Raw genomic sequence first — 19,458 nt, forward strand, 5'->3', positions numbered from 1 at the left:
TTGAATGTTGTGATGCAATCCCCTAATGGCAAGTGCAGCAAATGACAACTACCCATTTTTTTTCTTTTTTCCTCTCCTATGTTGTGTTCTTAATTAGTTGCTTCCAAATGCTAGCTTTGGATTTGCAACACCACAACACTATTTTAGTTTTGGTTGTTTGGGGAGGAGAGAGATTCATATATAGGCATATAGCTAGGCCTTTCCACCGCTTTTTAGTTTTGTCAGATTAGGAATTATTGTTTTTCTTTTCTTTTCTTTTACTCAAGTGTGCATGTGTATTAAATATTAACAATCATTAGTCGCATGATTGTTAATATTTAAAAAAAGAGTGAAGAAATAATTAAAAAAAGAAGAAGAATGATGGGTAATTGCACATGATGTAATAGCCTCGGTATGGTATTGGTATTGGTATTGGTATTGGATCTCATCCAACAAATTGCATGCTTTCTTACCTTTTATTGAATTTATAAAAAAAAAGAAAAAGAAAAAGAAAAGAGGCATGCGACCCTATTTTTTGTTGACCAGAATTTTATCGGGCCGGATCATTAAGTGGCTCCAGTCCACTCCATATAAACAAAAACAACTAAACCCAAGAAGATTGCTCAATACTGAGATCGGAAATCGGAAATGAAATGAACTGAACAGGGAAAGAAAGGAATTACTAGTTCCCTAATTTCGGTGATGCACCTTGGCCTATCGGCCATCTCGATCTGGTCCTCGCAGAGCGATCAGGCATCTACTCATTAGATCCCCATTCTTCACTTCTTCACAGGAAAAAAAAAATCAAAAATGGCAGGCGGAGCAGCTGGTGGTTTCCTAAGTCGAGCCTTCGAGTCTATGCTCAAAGAATGTTCCTTCACCAAAAAATCTCCCGACCTTCAAAAAGCCATTCAAACCTTTCAAGGTCCTCTCAGATCTCCTCTTCAAATTTCATTTCCTTTGTTTCACTTTCTACTCTTTTTTCAAACGTGTTCTTCTCTTTTTTTCAGATAATTGCAAGACGCCGGATGCAGCGCCTCCTCAAGACGAGAGGTAATGGATTGAAAATTTTCAAATTTGTAAAAATTCTGAATTCTGAGATCACACCTTTTGAATTTTGTAGTTCGGGCGAAATTGAGAGCGCTGGATCTGTTAATGCCGTCCTGTCAAGTGCTGGAAACACACTCGAAGGACCGCAAGCTGAGCTTGTGCTGAATCCGCTTCGTCTTGCATTCGAAACTAAGAATTTGAAACTCATTGAACCTGCTTTGGATTGTCTTCATGTATGTATGTTTGATTGTTTGTTATTGTTTAAAGTGTTGTAGGTAGTTTATGTGTGGTGGCTAATGTTGCTGTTTGATGCAGAAACTGATTGCATATGATCATTTGGAAGGAGATCCTGGATTAGAAGGCGGTAAAAATGTGCCGCTGTTTACGGACATTTTGAACATGATTTGCAATTGTGTTGACAATTCATCGCCTGATAGGTACGCGAGTGTAGCGTGTTGGTTGTGCCTTTTGCTATTGTGTTTGTTGTTATGGTTGTTTATTTATTTTTTTTTTTGGGATCGATGTGCAGTACCGTTTTGCAAGTGTTGAAGGTACTTCTTACTGCTGTGGCATCCGCCAAGTTCAGAGGTACGCAATCTTTTATTGTACCATTGGCTTTATACTTTATTCTTGTGGAAGCATTGGGCTCTGGAGTTTAGTGCATTTTGAAATGTGGTGTAGGAGTTGAACACCCTAATTGTGTTATCAAACTGTCTGTGTTAAATGAATGATTTTGGCACAGGATCATTTGGCATTTTTCTAAAATTTGGTTAAAGTGTGGTTGAATTGAGAATAGTGAGGCTCTAAAAAGATGTGTCTTGGTCAGCATCCCTTCATCTACTTTTTATTAGAATATTTGGATTTATTGAATTTGAGATTTTAGTTCTTTAATTGGTATTTGATATGAATTTTGTGTATTTGAATACCTGGATAGCTCTCTATTCATTATCCTGATTTATATGAGTTTGATAAGGAAGCTTGTATGTCTGATGTTTTGAGTCACTAGGCGTCTGGGAATGATAGAGTTTGGAACTTGAGATTTTATAGGGATTTTCACGATTGGGAACTAGAGGCAGTTTTCTTTTTTCTTGACTTTTTTCACTCTCGGATTCCTAGTGGTGTGGGGAGTGACAGATTACGTTGGTGCCTTAAGGGAAGTGGTAAGTTTGATACTCGGTCTTTTTACCAAGAGATTTGGGATGCTCCTATCTCCATCTTTCCTTGGAAGGGTATTTGGAAAGTAAAGGTTCCTAAAAGTGTTCCTCTCTTTATATGGACAACAGCTTTATGTCGGATTCTCACTTTGGATGACCTTATGAGAAGGGGTCTCCCTTTGGTGAAGCAGTGCAGTATGTTCTGTTGTAATGGGTAATCCATGGACCATCTCCTTCTTCAGTGTGGTGATGCACATACATTGTGGGTGAATATGTTTCAGATTTTTGGGATTCAATGGGTCATGCTGTGCTCTATTGCAAGTTTATTATTTTGTTGGAGAAACTGGCTTGGGAAGTATAAATAAAATATTTGGAATTTGGTTCCAGGCTATTTGATGTGGATTGTTTGATGAAGTGGAATCGTCACTTTTTTGAGGATATTGAAAATCATTGGATCAATTAAAAGATTTGTGCTAGCGAACTCTTTTTGTTTGGTCTCAGTCTTGGGGTTCCTTGGATTGTTCTTTCCGGTTTTAGCATAGAATTCCTTGTTTCTCTTAGAATAGCCTCTTGATCTCTTTGCTTTTCTTTTTTTTCATCATCGTGAACTCATTGTTTTTTCTATTTCTTTTATCAATAAAACTACTCTTATTAAAAAAAACGTATTTGATCTGTCTCCGCTTTTTTCAATAAATTACTTTTCACTTAAAAAAGAAGAAGGGAAATGTGGTTTAGGAGTTGTAGATTGCAAAGTGGTGTTCAATTGGTGCGTTATGTTTATTGTTTGAACACATTAACTTGAACGGAAAATACTTCACTGTTTCTGAGATAGCTCAAATTCTTGATGAGTTGTGTTGTAGCTGCCAATATTCGGAGAAGTTGTTCTGGTCTAGGACAGCGTGCAGGTTTCATTTAGTTGTTCCATTTGCTAGAGTAATCACGGCCATTGATTGGGTGCACATGGACAATTAAAATGATGTACATTTAGGACATGAAATGTTGAAAAAAAATAAAGTCAACATACCTGCTGATGAGTGTAAACTGTGAAGAAATGATCTAATGGATTTATACTTTTCATTATTATGGATGGTTGAGTTGGGTACTGTGGTAGTGAATTTCCTCACGAGAGTGATACAACATGAAAGATAGTTGTTACTTCACAATTTGTAGATTCCAAGATTTATTTTGTAGCTATTGTGAAATTTCATATTGGCTCAAAGTACAATATGGTTTTGAAGGTCAACTCTTTAGGAGTTTGGGGTTAAATTGGGTTTTTATTTGATGAGTTATAGTTAGTTAATCAGGGGCAATATGTATATATTTCCTGCACATTATGGTATCTTAGTACTTGTCAAACAAAAAAGAAAGGGTATATTAGTAATTGACTCCAGTCTAGAACTTTCTTGAAGTTTCTAAGTGCCTTGAAATTATTTTCAGTTAGTAGAAAATTTGGTTGTCAAATTAAGAATCCCAAGAAAGAGTTCTTGTATTATGTAATCAATGTATTAAAAAGGGTTTTCTCAAAAAAAAAAAATAAAAAAAAAAATGGTGAGTTGATTAATGGAATTTGGGTGTATAGAGCGTTCTTTTCTGTCTCTCTTCTTTAGTGCACTGTTAATAGTCATATCAATTTTCGCTCAGTCTTTGAACTGCAACATACTTATCTACTTAACTTCTTTTTTATAACCCTTAATCAAGCCTTTCTCTTTACATCTTAAAACGCTAAAACCCCAATAACTACCAAATAACCTATCAAACCATTCTTAACTTCCCAATCACAATAATTGTCCAGAATGGTCCCACAATCTGTATGCTTCAAGAAACAGTGCTCTTGTGTTTATTTCACCATTGTTTCAAAATCCTAGTCAATCCTTGAACTTAATTTTTTTTTTTGGGGTAAATTTTGTATTTGGTCCCCAACTTTACACTATATGTCAATTTAATCCCTGACCTTTCAAATGTGTCAGTTTAGTCCCTAACTTCATTGTATTGTGTCGAAATTGCCTCTGCTGTTAAGTTATGGATGGAAAATTCTGATGTGGCTAACGGCCAAAATAAAATATTATTTTCATGCCACATAAACTGCCACTTGGACTGCAACATCAGCATAACCTTAAAAGAAACCTGATAAGTGAGTAACTGCTCAATTTGGGATCAAAATCCCTAACAGTCAGCATGATTTCACTGGGCTGCTTCACGTTGATTTTGAGTAATTGGATTAGCAAACTCACTGAACAACAACAAATCCAAGAATAATTAGATTAGCAAACCCAGTTTTGGAGATTTCAAGCGGTGTTCTCTCTTTGTTGCCCGATATCTTTCAGACATATTACACCAAAAATGGCACCAACACACACAAAACAAAAAGCCGGATTACCCTTTTTTTTTTCCTGCAAAAGAGTTCTTGAAACCCAAAATAGACATCTGTACATGAATCAATAATTTCTAGGATTTATTTTTCCTTGACGGCCATGAAACATAGCCCAGACCTCTGCCATAGAAGACGATGATGAAGAGGCAGAGCATTGAACCCATGGCGATGAACTTCAACGCTATGATCAGCCCCCAAATGTTGTCGTCCACCTCAGCTCTAGGCTCTAGCTTAGCCCATTTCCACCTCATCTTAAACAAACCCAAGGGGCCCCACCACTATGTGAGATCAATGATATCCATCTCTCTGGTAGCTTCTTGTAACAAATTGATGGAGATTAATATTTATATTTGTGGGTGGTTGTGGGCTTGTGGTGATGGTGGAGAAGATGACATAGTTGGCGTTGGCAAGAGAGAGACTTATTAGATGAACAAATTGATGGAGATTAGATAAACAAGCAATGACCTGTGGGTGTTTGCGTAATTTTTTTAATATTTAATTAAATGGTTAAAAAGAAGGGAGTTAATATAATTGTGGTTTGAGTTGGCTAGTTTTCTATGTTTGATATCCAAACTATGAAATTCATAAATTCTGGAATTTAAAATGATGGGAGAATAAATCCCATTATTTGTTAATTTCCTTGCAATTAACAAATTCCAAATCCAAACACACGGAAGGATAATACCAAACCCATTTGTGAAGCAGCCTAGTGAAGTTGTGTGACTTATCAAGTTTTATTATTATTATTACTTTTTAAAGGTTATGCTGACATGGCAGTCTAGGTGGTAGTTTACGTGGCAAAAAAATAATTTTTTATGTTGGCTATTAGCCATATCAGCATTTTTCCTCCATCACTTGACGAAATGGACCCTTTTGACGCAATACCAAAAGGTTAGGAACTAAACTGACACATTTGAAAGGTCAGGGACCAAAATGACACAACCAAAGTGTTAGGGACTAAATATGTAATTTACCATCTTTTTTCTAAAGTTCTAAACCCTAGATTCATAAATTTTCTTAATCCTAGGCCCGCTAAATTCACAAGTAGACAGATTTGACTACTTTTGATGCTGTATTCTATCTCACTAATAATAAATTCTCAACCTTTGTATCTTAATGGACATAATACAGTTGAGGCTTGAGAGTTCATGAAATAGGGTATGCACCATTGTATAAGAAGTGCCCATGGGGAACAAATCATCGGAATTTGGGGCAAGTAGAACTGCAGAAGTGCATTCACAATACAAGAATTAAAAACATTCACACAATAGACAAAGTTTAACATGATTTGGTAAATTCAATGCCTACATCCATGACCAATGTCAACCAAAATATATTATCTGTAATATGCATAACAAACAAATTCAATCAAACTTCTCAAACCATACCTATAAACTGACAAAAAAAAAAAAAAAAAAAACAATCAAAACCCATTACAAACCCAAACTAAACAAATTTTTATTTCACCTAGAATAAATTTTCCATACCAACTCTTAAAGAGGGTCTCCTTCTTTGTATGGACTGTAGCTTGGGGTAAGATTCTTACTTATGATAATTTTACCAAGAGGGGCCTCTCTTTTTGTTGGATGGTGTTGTATGTGTTGCTGTACTGGGGAAATGTTGATCACTTGTTGCTCCTATGTGAGATTGCTTATGTTTTGTGGAGTGTTTTTAGGATGTTTGGGGTTCTATTGGTGGTGCCCTCAAAAATGGATTACTTATTGTTTGGGTGGAGGAATTGGTTTGGAAAGCACTCCTGGACGTTTGGAATCTTACTCTGCTATGTGTGATATGGCTTGTGTGAAAGGAGCACAATAGTCTCACTTTTGAGGATAGGGAGGGACTGCTGGATCAGCTAAAGTCCTTGTTAATCTGCACTTTGTTTGATTGGTCTCATGTGTGGGGTTTTACACATTGTAATTATATTTTTGAGTTCCAACAGCCACTTATTTTCTGTTTGATTTATTGTAATTTGTTAGATATTTTGTGTTCATTTTTGTGAACATGAAGTAGTTTTCCCTTTCAATAAAACTTTATTACTCATTAAAAAAAAAAAAAAGAGTTTGTGTCCTATGACAGCAGCCGGTTCATGTTTAAATAACTAAGGCTGGGATGCTGATTAGTTCCATGGATTTTGACAAAATGTCTTACAATACCATTTTTGGAAGAAGATTTAACCAAAAAAAAGGGAGGAACCATAATCCCACCTTTTTTATTTTCTCCCCTTTTCCTACATAAATATTCGTGCACATTATAACATCGGATTTTCTGCTTAAACTTGGGTGTATGAAATGTTTCATGTTATCGATATTTGCAATCATCATATCATACCATTGTGATTTTATTTCTCTTTACATCTATGCTTGTGCAATTAAGAATGGTCCATAGGGTTTGTTATTCATTATTCCCTTATCATGGGTCTTCTGCTTTACCTGTCCAAAAAAAAGGGTCTTCTGCTTTGGGTCCTACTAAGGCTACCCCAAAGAATTCTGTTTAAGGTTTAGTTGACTAGGATTCTATTGCTTACTTGCATGCAAATACATAGTTTTTTGTTCATTACATGTGTAAATATTTGTGTTTTTTCTTGCCTCTGTTTTATTGTTTTCTTTTATTTGTTATGTTTATAATTGGCAAATAATTCCATTTTGTAAAATTTGTCTCAAATGCAGTACATGGGGAGCCCCTGCTGGGGGTTATCAGAGTATGCTACAATATTGCTCTTAACAGGTAATTTTTGGGTTTGTTTCATTGGTATCTGATATCAACATGATGCAGTGCTCATGTTTGTAATTTGAAAACTTTGAATGTGTAGCAAGAGCCCTGTAAACCAAGCAACATCAAAGGCAATGTTGACACAGATGATTAGCATTATATTCAGGAGAATGGAGACTGATCCGGTGTGAAATTAGTCCCTCAGTTCTAAATTTTATATTTATTCTCTTATAAAAGAAGAGAGCAAAAGTTACTTCAAATGTATAGTAGAAAGTTACTAATGTATAATAGGGAAGTCAGATAGCTGATACTGCTGGAGAATCAGATGCTGCTTCAACACAGAATTCAAATACAGAAGTTGAGGAAACTTCTTCGGGGGACCCAGATGAGAAAGGAGTGACTTTAGGAGAGGCACTGAACCAGGCTAAAGACTCCTCTCTTGCATCTGTTGAGGAACTTCATAATCTTGCAGGCGGTGCTGATATCAAGGTGCTTCTGTTTCTTAATTAGTATATTTTCTTCTATCTTCCACATAGTTAGTTAAGTATTAGTTCTGCCACCACTTAACAAGTTCCCAATATTTTGGATGTAGCTCATGCTGGGATTGACCAAGTTTTCTTTTGTGGTTCATACTGACCCTAACATTGTACTATAATGTGTTGTGTAGGGTTTAGAGGCAGTCCTTGACAAAGCTGTGCATCTTGAAGATGGTAAAAAGATAACACGGTATGAATATCATTTGTATTTTAGGTTCCACATTCTTTCTTTTGAATGATAACGTATTTGCATATATTTGGTTGGGGCACTGCTAACATGATTACTACTTCATTTTAGTCTCAAGTATCGTGATGGTGATCAGTAACTCTCTCTACTAGTTTATATAACCACACCAAACAAAACAGCAAACACTTGATTCTATATACTATAAAGAACATCCAGTTTAGTTGTTTAATGCAAAACACTGCAAGACATGGGTGGTTCTCACTGTTTTTGTTTGAACCCAAATTTTTTCAACTGTTAGTAGAGGGGGGGGGGGGGGACGGTATTTTTCCTTAAGAATTTTTGAGCGGAGTAGGTACTTCATGAAGTTGGTCTTCATGGGAAAGAATGTGGCACATTGGCTAATGAAGAGTATAGAACAGATTGTCATGGGGTTTAGTCCGAAGTATTTTTATACGTTTAGGGATGGTGATGTAGCATACACCCTCCAACGGAGCTCCAACTCTTTTGGGTTGTTCCTACTTTTGACTGAACTTAAAGTTGGAGGGTCTAGGAGGTCCATTATCATTCCAGTAGGCAGAGAAAAGAATGGATGGAGGGTTTTTGGGTTAGAGCTAAGGAAGTTGTTGGAACCTGATAACTATGTGAATGGTGGGTAGGCATTTGAAATTTGTGGCTTAGTTTCGTAAGGATAACTCAGGGGTTCAACCTTTTAAATTTTATACCGATACGGTGCATGGTCATTAGGTGCAGGTCAGGGACAGAATTCAGCCACATCTGTTAAGTGCCCATGGTAAAAGGAACTTGCATTTAGGGGATAATAAGGGAGAGAAGCAGAACCCAATACTTAAACAAAGATTGCTGTGCGAAACGCCGGTGAGCTTTCCGGTTCTGATGGGCTCTCGATGCAGTATAGAGGAATTTAATTTTGAAAAGACAAATCCGGTAGAAAATAAAAGGTGATCCCCGTTGATTTTCAAATCAAATTGGTTTGATCATGTTTCTGGTAATAAAGGAGAATTGAGAAATTCTGATTGGACAGGAATAGGCTTGATTGTAGAGGTGAATGAAGAAGGAAAAATGCGTGTGGCATGGAAGAAAGGAGGTTTGAGGAGTTCTATATGGGTCTCTAGGGGTCAGAGGGAGCACGTGGTGGGTCCTAGTGGGTCATGGGTTCACACACTTCCTGTGGTGGGCTCAAACCAACAAGTGGGCCTTCTAGTGATCCCTTTTCCAAAATCCACCAGCCCAAGTAGGTTGGTAGTGGGTGTTAGCCCAAATGTGGGTGTCAAGAGACCTTTAATTCAGGAAGCCCACATGCTAGCGAGGTTCAAAGCATCTCATAAAGCTTTGGTTGCTCAGGATGACACAGGTGCTGTTGGATATCATGTTGAGGTGTCACTGGCACCATCGGAGAAGGCCGGTACTGCGCGACAACTAGCATCGATGACAGTGATGAACTTGGTGGGTCAAACCGAGATGAACTGGTGTCCTGTGAAGGCATCGGTGGAGTTCCGATGTCCTATGTCCGATGGGTTTCATGGCGGGGACTCATCGGTGACACTGGGTAGGGCCAATATTGATCTTTTCAACACCACGAGGATAGTTTTGATGTCTATTCCTCTAACCGAGCCTTTGGGTTGCCCTGCGGAGACTTCAGTGGAGATTGTTTCTGATGGGTCTCATGCCGATGAGCCTCTGATCACAATGGGTAAGGCAGATACAAAGAGTGAAAGGGCCTTAAAAGGTCTCGTGTTATCCAATTATGTTTTGAGTTCACCGAGAGTTGGGATTGAGGATTTGGGTGTGTCGGGTGGAGATGAAGGTGGTCGGGTTGAGGGTGCTAGTGATATTCAGGGGTTAGACACCTCCCAGTAGGCTAACCAGTTGGAGTTGACACTGACTGAGGGCCTGGGTGATGTGGTCAGTTCTTCCCCCTTGATGACTATTAATCCTCTGGGGTTGGTTGTGATGGCTGAATTGAATAGTAATTCTGAGGTGATAAGGTTTGATAACACATCGAATGTCTCTAATTGGGTGAAACAGAGACTTCCCGGTTTCAGTAAGATGATGGGGCTCCCTTTGTGTCGGCATAAGAAGAGGTGTACTATGCTATTACAAAGACTTGAGACAGAGTTTAAGACGGCCAATCTAGTGCATAGGAAAGATGCTGCCCACCGAAAAGCTGTCTCCAAGGATAAAGGGAAAAGGGAGTTGAGGAATTTGATTTCCTCGGTTAATTATGATGGAAGATAGTTTTCTTTAACTGCATTTCTGAGGTTGTAGTAGGGAGTTTACAGTTTCAATGAAGTTAAAAATGGTGTCATGGAATGTTCGAGGATTGAATGATCTGCGGAAATGTTTGATAGTTAGAAATTTATTACGGGAATGGAATTGTGATGTAGTTTGCCTTTAAGAAACTAAGCTTGTGGGCATGGATAGACAGTTGATTGGCAGCTTGTGGAGTTGTTCCTATGTAGATTGGGTAGCTTGGATGCAGATCAGACAATTGGTGGGGTTTTGATGATGTGGGATAGGAGGGCTTTAGAAAAGTTGAAGGTTATGGTAGGTCAATTTTCCGTATCAATTCGGTGGTAGGGTTTGGGGGATGGTTTTATTTGGGCATGTTTTGGGATTTATTGCCTGAATGATAATAACTCGAGGGGGCAGATGTGGGATGAGTTGATTGGAATTCAGTAACTTTGGGAAGTTCCTTGGTGTTACATAGGGGATTTCAACATTGTTCCTTTCCCAAGCGAATGGTTGGGGGGATCATGTCTTACCTCGGCTATGGAGAATTTTTCTGAGTTCATCGAGGAGCTTAGCTTGATAGATTTGCTATTGGAAGGAGGGAGTTATACATGGTTGAGTGGTTCGGATCAGCTTTCGATGTCTAGGATAGATAGGGCTTTGGTTTGTTATGATTGGGAGGATCACTTTTCGGATGTGACCCAACGGGTTTTACTTAACCCTATTTCAGACCACTCCCCTTTTTTAGTGGAGGCAGGAGGGATTTTAAGGGGGAAAAGTCCTTTTAGATTTGAGAACATGTGGCTTAAGATGGATGGGTTCAAGAATAGGGTTCACTCTTGGTGGAATTGATATTCCTTCTCAGGTACTCCTAGTTTTGTTCTTGCCAAGAAGCTGAAGGCACTGAAGGAAGATCTAATTCAGTGGAACTGAAGTGAGTTTGGAAATGTAGAGCGTCAGAGAAAAGAATTGTTGGAGGCTTTGAAATTATTGGATGTTAAGGACGAGGAGTTTGGCCTTTCTGAAGTGGAGTTAGGTGAGAGGGTTTTGTTGAGATCTCAAATATAGAACCTTATCTCATTGGAAGAAGTCTCGTGGAGACAGAAATCGAGGATGCTTTGCATTAAGGAAGGAGACAACAATACCAAATTTTTCCACAAGGTGGCCAATTCTCGGATTTGAGACAAAGGGACCCGCTATCTCCCATGTTGTTTCTGGTTATGATAGAGGTCTTAAGTAAGATGATGAAAAGAGCTGAAGGGGCTGGTTTGCTTCGAGGGTTTAGGGCTGCTAGTAGATAGGGTGGAGGGGTAGGGGTCGCATCTTTTGTTTGCGGATGATACGATTCTGTTTTGCGATGCAAATGTGGAGCAGATTCTACATGTTCGGATGCTTCTTTGTTTCCAGGCAGTGACAGGTTTAAAGGTTAATGCATTGAAGAGTGAGATGGTTCCCATTGGAGAGGTCCCTAATGTTTTTGTCCTAGTAGAGATTTTGGGATGCCGGGTTGGGTCTTTGTCTATGATCTATCTTGGTATACCATTGGGGGTGTCCCATAAGTCTCCCACTATTTGGAATCCTATCTTGGAGAAATTTGAGCGTAAGTTGGCCGGTTGGAAGAAGATGTATTTGTCTAAAGGCAGAAGACTAACGTTGCTTAAAAGCACTTTATCTAGTCTTCCCACTTATTATTTATCTTTTTTTACCATCCCTACGCATGTGGCCAATAAAATTGAGAGGTTGCAAAGGGATTTCTTGTGGGAGGACTCCAAGACTCATTTGGTGGGTTGGGACAAGGTGTGTGCACCTTTGAACAATGGTGGGTTAGGAGTAAGGAAATTAACTACTTTTAATAAAGCCTTATTAGGGAAGTTGCTATGGCGGTTTGGGATTGAGGAGACAAGGCTTTGGAGAAGGGTTGTAGCTCTAAAGTTTGGGGAAGAATGGGGGAATGGTCATCCAAGCTAGGTAGAGGGGTACATGGGTGTGGCTTGTGGAGAAGTATCCACATGGATTGGGAGGACTTTAGCAAAAGTACTCGCTTTGAGGTGGGGGTGGGAGATAGAGTTAAGCTTTGGACAGATCATTGGTGTGGGAATTCTCCACTTCAATTGACTTTCCCGAGTGTGTATGGGATTGCATCCAATAAAGAGGCATCGGTGGCCTCTTCTCTTGAATGGTTGGGGATAGAGGAACGGAGAAGCTGGGATGTTCATTTTATTCGGAGATCTAATGATTGGGAAATGGGTGGGGTGGATGAATTTCTCCGTACTTTGTACTCAAATCTACCTCCCTCTGAGAATGGAGATCCTATGCGATGGAAGTTGACAAAGAATGGGGATTTTGATATCCGATCATTTTACAATAAGTTGAGAAGTCCATTGCCCATTGTTTTTCCTTGGAAAGGCGTTTGGATGGTTAAGGTTCCTAGGTGTGTTTCCTTCTTTGTGTGAATTGCTGTATGGGATAGGATCCTTACCGTTGACAATTTGAGGGGTAGAAGGATGGATTTTGTTGACTGGTGCATCATGTGCCAGAGTAATGGGGAGACGGTGGATCATTTGTTTCTTCATTGTGGTAAGGCTAATCGGTTGTGGAGTTTAGTGTTTAGATCTTTTGGGATCTCTTGGGTCTTGCCAAGATCGGTTGCGGGTACTCTTTTTGGTTGGTGGAATTGGCTTGGAAAGCATTCGTCTAGCATTTGGAATTTAGCTCCTTTATGCTTAATGTGGTGTCTTTGGAGGGAGGGAAATAGGAGGACATTTGAGCACATGGATAGTTTGGATGACCAGCTATTGGCTTCCTTTAGTGGCTCTCTGTTTGACTGGTCTAGGGCTTGGGACTCACCTCTAGTGATTCTCTCCCTAGTTTTCTTAGCTCTCTTTTGTGTCATTAGTATCTTTTTTTTTTCTTTCTCTTTCTCTTTCTTCTCTTTCTTTTCCCTTTGTATTTTTCTCTCTGCCTTATGTATTTTTTGCATAAGGTAGTGTTCTTGAATATATATCATTATTACTAATCAAAAAAAATATATATATATATTTGGTTGCTCAAAATTGTTACTCTAAACTCTTCTTAAGAGGGATTGACCTTGAGAGCATGAGCATAGGACAACGTGATGCTTTACTGGTATTCCGCACCCTCTGCAAGGTTGGTTTTCTCGTTTATACTCTGCAAATTGTTCTTAACATTTCTGGGGTTTTGTTATAATTTCCTGAGGTATGATGTCTGCAGATGGGCATGAAGGAAGATAATGATGAGGTTACAACTAAGACAAGAATCTTGTCTCTTGAGCTTCTGCAGGTTAATTTTTATGAATTTATCTGTGCTTTTCTTTGCATACTTTTATTGGTTGATAGGGCTAATGCATTGGATTGTTATTTTACTTGGGGTGCTATGTAAATATTATTTTATAAATGAAAAATTGCAATCTGGGTGGCTAAGGACCTGCTGAATTGTAAATTAAGCAGCATAGTGACAATTTTACAATTGGTTTAGAAAAAGAGGTAATATCTACTAAAATATTGACAGAAATTAACCCTCAGATTTTTTACCAAGGGAGGTGGAATCATTCAGGATCACTGAGCAGGGAACTTGTCAATTTGTCCTAGCCTTATTCTTGATTGCAAAGGGGAAGTCCTAGCAAAAATAGATGTAATGGAGATTAATTAATCTATAAACATGTTAAAAGGGAATGCGCCTACTACTCCTTTTTTGCATTTATGAATAAATTTTAATGGTTGGTATGACTAAACAGATAGGTCGAAGATATAAAATTTGCTCCCAAGCATTAAGGACATTTATTTTGGAGGAAAATTGCAAGAAATAAACCTGCTAAAACATTATACAGGTGATGTTAAGTCCATACATTATTCTGGGCTTGTACTTTTCCGCGTAAAGCTAGAGTTTAAGGTTATTTGGGATTGATGGGCTATAAGCAGGCTTGAGCTTTCAGGGCTGCTTGGGCCATCAAATTCGATTGCAGAGCCGATTAGATTTGTATTTCTTTTTGAATATCTGTTATATTGGTTGTATTTCAATACAATACAATTAACTAGCCTTTATCCTTCTAAAATACAGTGAGGAAAGGAGAACATGTCATATGTAAATCATTGAGCTGATACACATTTGACCTCCTTAAGGACTTTTTTTAATCTAGTTTGAGTACTTATCAAAAGAGAAAAATAGAAAGATGAATATGGTTTGAGTGTTTATTTAATTACTTTAATATGCAATATGGTTTTTCAGGGTTTGTTGGAAGGAGTTAGCCATTCTTTTACGAAGAACTTCCATTTTATTGACTCAGTAAAAGCATATCTTTCATATGCCTTGCTGCGTGCTTCTGTTTCACAATCCCCTGTCATATTTCAGGTTTACTTGCATCTAACTTTTTCTTTCCTTTGATTTTATCTGAATCTGCTATGAGAAATTTGTTTCTGATCATGGAATTCTTTCCTGGCAGTATGCAACAGGAATTTTCTCAGTGCTTCTATTGCGATTCAGGGAGAGTCTTAAAGTATGCATATTATCTTGACGGATTATTACAGCAACGTCTTTCAATGGTGAAACTATTTGCTTTGTCATATTCCCTTTGTTTTTAATCCTTACCAAATTTTCTTTTCAGGGTGAAATTGGCGTCTTCTTTCCCTTGATAGTTCTAAGATCATTGGATGGCTTGGAATGTCCAGTTAACCAAAAACTAAGTGTTCTTCGGTACATTGTTCTTTCTGATTGATTGGATATTATGATACCATGAACATAAACATTTAGCTATATTAGTTTGTTTTCAGCTTATATTGGGTTGTCATGATGTTATTTTGGTTCTTATCCTTTGTAGTCTTACAATCAAGTGTGGTTTTGCAGGATGCTTGAGAAAGTATGTAAGGATCCTCAGATGCTTGTTGACATTTTTGTGAACTATGACTGTGATCTTGAGGCACCAAACTTATTTGAACGCATGGTATAATTTTACATATAATTCCTATTGTGATGTTTAGTAATGCTTTGGTTCCACATAAGAAGCATTGTTATTCATTTAACACCATGTTATCTTTTGACATATCATATAGGTCACTACTCTATCTAGAATATCTCAAGGAGCACAAAACGCAGATCCAAATTCAGTTGCTGTATCACAGACAACTTCCATCAAAGGGTCATCGCTTCAGGTTGGTTTATCTATTGCTTGCTTCCTAGAAATTAGTTATCTAGTCATACTATTAAGTATTAACAGTGTTTCTGGTTGACCCCTTTTCCCTTGACCTTTCCAGTGCCTTGTGAATGTACTTAAGTCACTGGTTGATTGGGAGAAGTCACATAGAGAATCAGAAAAGCAGACCAAAGGCAGTCAGTCTCCAGAAGAAAAGGTTTCTGTTAAAGAAGGCCTTGAGATAAAAAGTAGGGAAGACATCACCAGTAACTTTGAGAAGGCAAAGGCCCACAAATCTACAATGGAAGCTGCCATCTCTGAGGTAATTGTTCATATTTAGATAAAAACTTAGCATGTGTGGTTGGAGCTTGGAAGCTTTTTATGATGCAACTTTGGCCTATGTGGTTTGGCTCAAATAGCATTTCCTCCCTTTGTAAGGAAATAAATGGAGGTTGAGGTCAAGTCACTGGGTTCAGTATAACTAACCAATAAAAAAACAATGCTATAACTTTTTGAATTTTTTTTACCTGTCCTTATTTGCTATGGGCTGCAGTCAGGGAATGACCTATAGTCTTAATAATCTTTCAGTTTAACAGGAAACCAGTAAAGGCTATAGAGTATCTGATATCAAATAAGTTGGTGGAGAATACGCCTGCTTCGGTTGCGCAATTTCTGAGAAACACTCACAGCTTGGACAAGGTGGATTCTTTAATCTAACACGAGGAATTTTCATGCTGTGGCAAGAGCTAGCATGAAAGTGTATCTCTTATGAACAACATGATTGTTCGTATTTCATTTTCTTTTCAAGCCAAGCCCTTCTATTTCAACATTGATGTAGGATTTTGAATCCCATTTTGATCTTTCAGGCTATGATTGGTGATTATTTGGGTCAGCATGAAGATTTCCCCCTTGCTGTGATGCATGCTTATGTAGATTCAATGAAGTTTTCAGGAATGAAGTTTGATGTTGCAATCCGTGAATTTCTTAAAGGATTCCGACTTCCAGGGGAAGCTCAAAAGATAGATCGCATCATGGAAAAGTTTGCAGAAAGGTAGTGGGGTTGTCTCCATGTTGTTTATGTGTATGTGCTTATTTGTATGTGCATGATGTATGCGCATGAAGGTGAAGGCATATGTGGGTTTGTGTGCATGTATGCAATCATTTCTGTGTTAAAATGTACTTCCTCATTCCTTTTCTGGATTTCCCAAATTGTGTGTCTACATCCTAAAAACAGTGTGTACCATTTTATTGCTATCCTAGATTACCCTTACACTTCGAATTTAAAAAGATAAATACACTAAATAGAAATAAAAAGCAAAGTGCAATTTGGAAAGGTGGTAACCTGATCTTGCATGTGAAAGCATTTAATGCTTTGTCCTTTAAAGAAGTTGGCCTTTTGAAGAATGACCAATAAAATGGTGCAGAGAGAATATTTGTCTATGCTGTTAATGTAATGGGATATTCTGTTATTTTAAACTATGCATAATAACTTCATGTGCATGATATGGATCTTAGCATTTATTTTTGTAAGTTTTCTTCAGAAGATTTTTTTATATCAAAATTGTTTTAATGTCAAAGTGAAAAGAACTACAAGAAGTCTATGTGGACACATAGTACATGAGTATGTCATCCATGAAAAGTTTGACTTTGACCTCTTGTTTTATATACATCCTAATGTTGTTTGTAATGTTTCATAAGTTACAATATCCAATAGTCTCTGGTTCTTGTTAGTTATAATTAAAATGATGTTTGGTACTTTTGATCTGAGCTAGAAGCTGCAGTTATTGTCTCTTTTGTAGGATTGGCATTGTAGATTGGAATTTCTTTCACCTATGAAGTGTTCCATCTAGTTTGTAAAATGAAAAGAAAAACATAGAACTAAGTATCATCTAGGTATCCGCCTTTTACAGATACCATTTGCCCTTTTTTATTGCTAACTAACGATCTAGTCTTGCATGTGTCGTGTCTGGCAGATATTGTGCAGATAATCCGGATCTTTTCAAAAATGCAGACACTGCATATGTTCTTGCTTATGCGGTCATATTGCTGAATACTGATGCACATAACCCAATGGTGTGGCCTAAAATGTCAAAGTCAGATTTCATTCGTATGAATGCCGTGAATGATGCTGAAGAATGTGCCCCTACAGAACTCTTGGAAGAGATTTATGATTCTATTGTTAAAGAGGAGATAAAAATGAAAGATGACTCAGTTGGTATTGAAAAAAGCAGCAGACAGAAGCCAGAGGGGGAAGAGAGAGGCCGGCTTGTTGGTATTCTTAATCTGGCTCTCCCAAGAAGCAAGTCATTGACAGATACCAAGTCTGAGAGTGAAGCTATTATAAAGCAAACACAGGCTATTTTCCGGAGTCAAGGTGCAAAAAGAGGAGTTTTCTATACTCCACAGCAAATTGAACTTGTAAGGCCCATGGTTGAAGCTGTAGGATGGCCTTTGCTTGCTACTTTCTCGGTTACCATGGAGGAAGGAGAGAATAAGCCAAGGGTTGTTCTCTGTATGGAGGGATTTAAAGCAGGAATACACATTACTCATGTTCTTGGGATGGATACCATGCGCTATGCTTTTTTAACATCTCTGGTCAGGTAACATAATCTTTTCTTGCACTCCCTCCCGCTCTCTCTTATTGATTTATTTGGCTTGTTCAATCATAATAAATGTGTTTTTTCCCCTTTATATTCTTATTGGTAATCTGTTAGGCAAGTGTGACAAACTTTTTTTTAATGGAAGCACAATATGGAATTATTAATCTCGCGAGCAAAAATTCTTGAACATGCTAATTGAGCCTTTTGGTTTGCATCTCAGATTTACTTTCTTGCATGCCCCAAAGGAAATGCGCAGTAAAAATATGGAAGCATTGAGGACATTGCTGTCTCTTTGTAACTCAGAGACTGACTCCCTTCAAGACACATGGAATGCAGTTTTGGAATGTGTTTCTCGACTTGAATTTATCACATCAACTCCTTCTATTGCTGCTACTGTCATGCTTGGATCAAATCAGATCTCGAGAGATTCTCTTCTTCAATCCCTGAGAGAACTGGCTGGGAAACCTGCTGAACAAGTATTTGTGAATAGTGTTAAACTGCCTAGTGATTCTGTTGTGGAGTTCTTTACTGCTCTCTGTGGTGTATCAGCTGAAGAACTAAAACAAACTCCAGCTCGTGTTTTCAGCTTGCAAAAACTTGTTGAGATCAGCTACTACAACATGGCTCGTATACGCATGGTATATCTTCAATCTAATGAAAAACCAGCTAAATTTGCTTTTCCAGATCTCAAACTTTTCTTTTTCTACACTCTACTGGACTGGGTTGCAGTGTTAGGCTGTCATTCTTTCTCTTCTATTCATGAATTTTTTTCAGTTCATGGGTTTATGGACCTTTGTACTTTACGATCTTGATTTGTATCTTTGTCCCTGATGTATACTTCCTGTATACTCAGGTGACACCTTTTTTCTTTTCATAATATAATTTTTTATTACTTACCAAAAAAAAAAGTGCTTAACTGATTGAGAGTATTCTTGATGGTGCTACGATAGAGTAATTAACCTACGCCCTTTAGTAGGTTTTTTGCTAAGCCATTGCTTTTCACACCTAATAAACCCACAAATGCACCAATAGATTGACAGGAATAGGGAACATAAAGAAGATTGAGAGCCATGGTGCTGGAGTGGGGTGAATGAGGGATGACGGCAGGCAAAGTGGGGATGAGGAGAGGAACGACATGACAGTGATAGGTCAGGCAAGGTACTGGGCATAAATACTTCGGACGGTTGGGTATTGGGGAAATGGAAACCCAATACTTGATCTGATCATGCCAGGTTTCTCACAACCCTCTACTGACAAAACTAGCTTTCGGAGCTGACCATTTTGGAATGTCAGATGGGTTTGGTTGAAGAGCCCGACTTTCAATTCCTAGAACAAATTTGAGAGGAGGTTTTTGAAATGCTGAAAGTTGGGACTGTATCAAGATCAACCTTTCCATAAATATATATATATATATATATATATATTTTTTTTTTTACCATAGTTTTTTCTTATGCTCTATGCTTTCAACCATTTGGT

General features: G+C 38.0%; 1 protein-coding gene across 1 annotated transcript in view; it reads left to right on the forward strand.

Moving 5' to 3' along the window:
• The first annotated feature begins 577 nt into the window (after positions 1-577).
• LOC126705588 (brefeldin A-inhibited guanine nucleotide-exchange protein 5) overlaps positions 578-19,458 on the forward strand; it is a 34,889-nt gene continuing 16,008 nt past the window's right edge. Inside the window, exons 1-21 of the mRNA XM_050404664.1 lie at positions 578-904; positions 990-1,032; positions 1,103-1,262; positions 1,345-1,466; positions 1,559-1,617; positions 7,224-7,281; positions 7,367-7,451; positions 7,567-7,755; positions 7,934-7,992; positions 13,314-13,383; positions 13,468-13,536; positions 14,482-14,604; positions 14,696-14,749; positions 14,858-14,946; positions 15,097-15,193; positions 15,303-15,401; positions 15,504-15,704; positions 15,971-16,081; positions 16,249-16,433; positions 17,356-17,982; positions 18,203-18,620. Of these exons, the coding sequence (XP_050260621.1) occupies positions 790-904; positions 990-1,032; positions 1,103-1,262; positions 1,345-1,466; positions 1,559-1,617; positions 7,224-7,281; positions 7,367-7,451; positions 7,567-7,755; positions 7,934-7,992; positions 13,314-13,383; positions 13,468-13,536; positions 14,482-14,604; positions 14,696-14,749; positions 14,858-14,946; positions 15,097-15,193; positions 15,303-15,401; positions 15,504-15,704; positions 15,971-16,081; positions 16,249-16,433; positions 17,356-17,982; positions 18,203-18,620 (3,033 nt within the window). The 5' untranslated portion in view covers positions 578-789. The remainder of the gene's footprint in view (positions 905-989; positions 1,033-1,102; positions 1,263-1,344; positions 1,467-1,558; positions 1,618-7,223; positions 7,282-7,366; positions 7,452-7,566; positions 7,756-7,933; positions 7,993-13,313; positions 13,384-13,467; positions 13,537-14,481; positions 14,605-14,695; positions 14,750-14,857; positions 14,947-15,096; positions 15,194-15,302; positions 15,402-15,503; positions 15,705-15,970; positions 16,082-16,248; positions 16,434-17,355; positions 17,983-18,202; positions 18,621-19,458) is intronic.

This window comes from Quercus robur, chromosome 11 (assembly GCF_932294415.1).
Source record: "Quercus robur chromosome 11, dhQueRobu3.1, whole genome shotgun sequence".
NCBI classification, from domain to species: Eukaryota; Viridiplantae; Streptophyta; class Magnoliopsida; order Fagales; family Fagaceae; genus Quercus; species Quercus robur.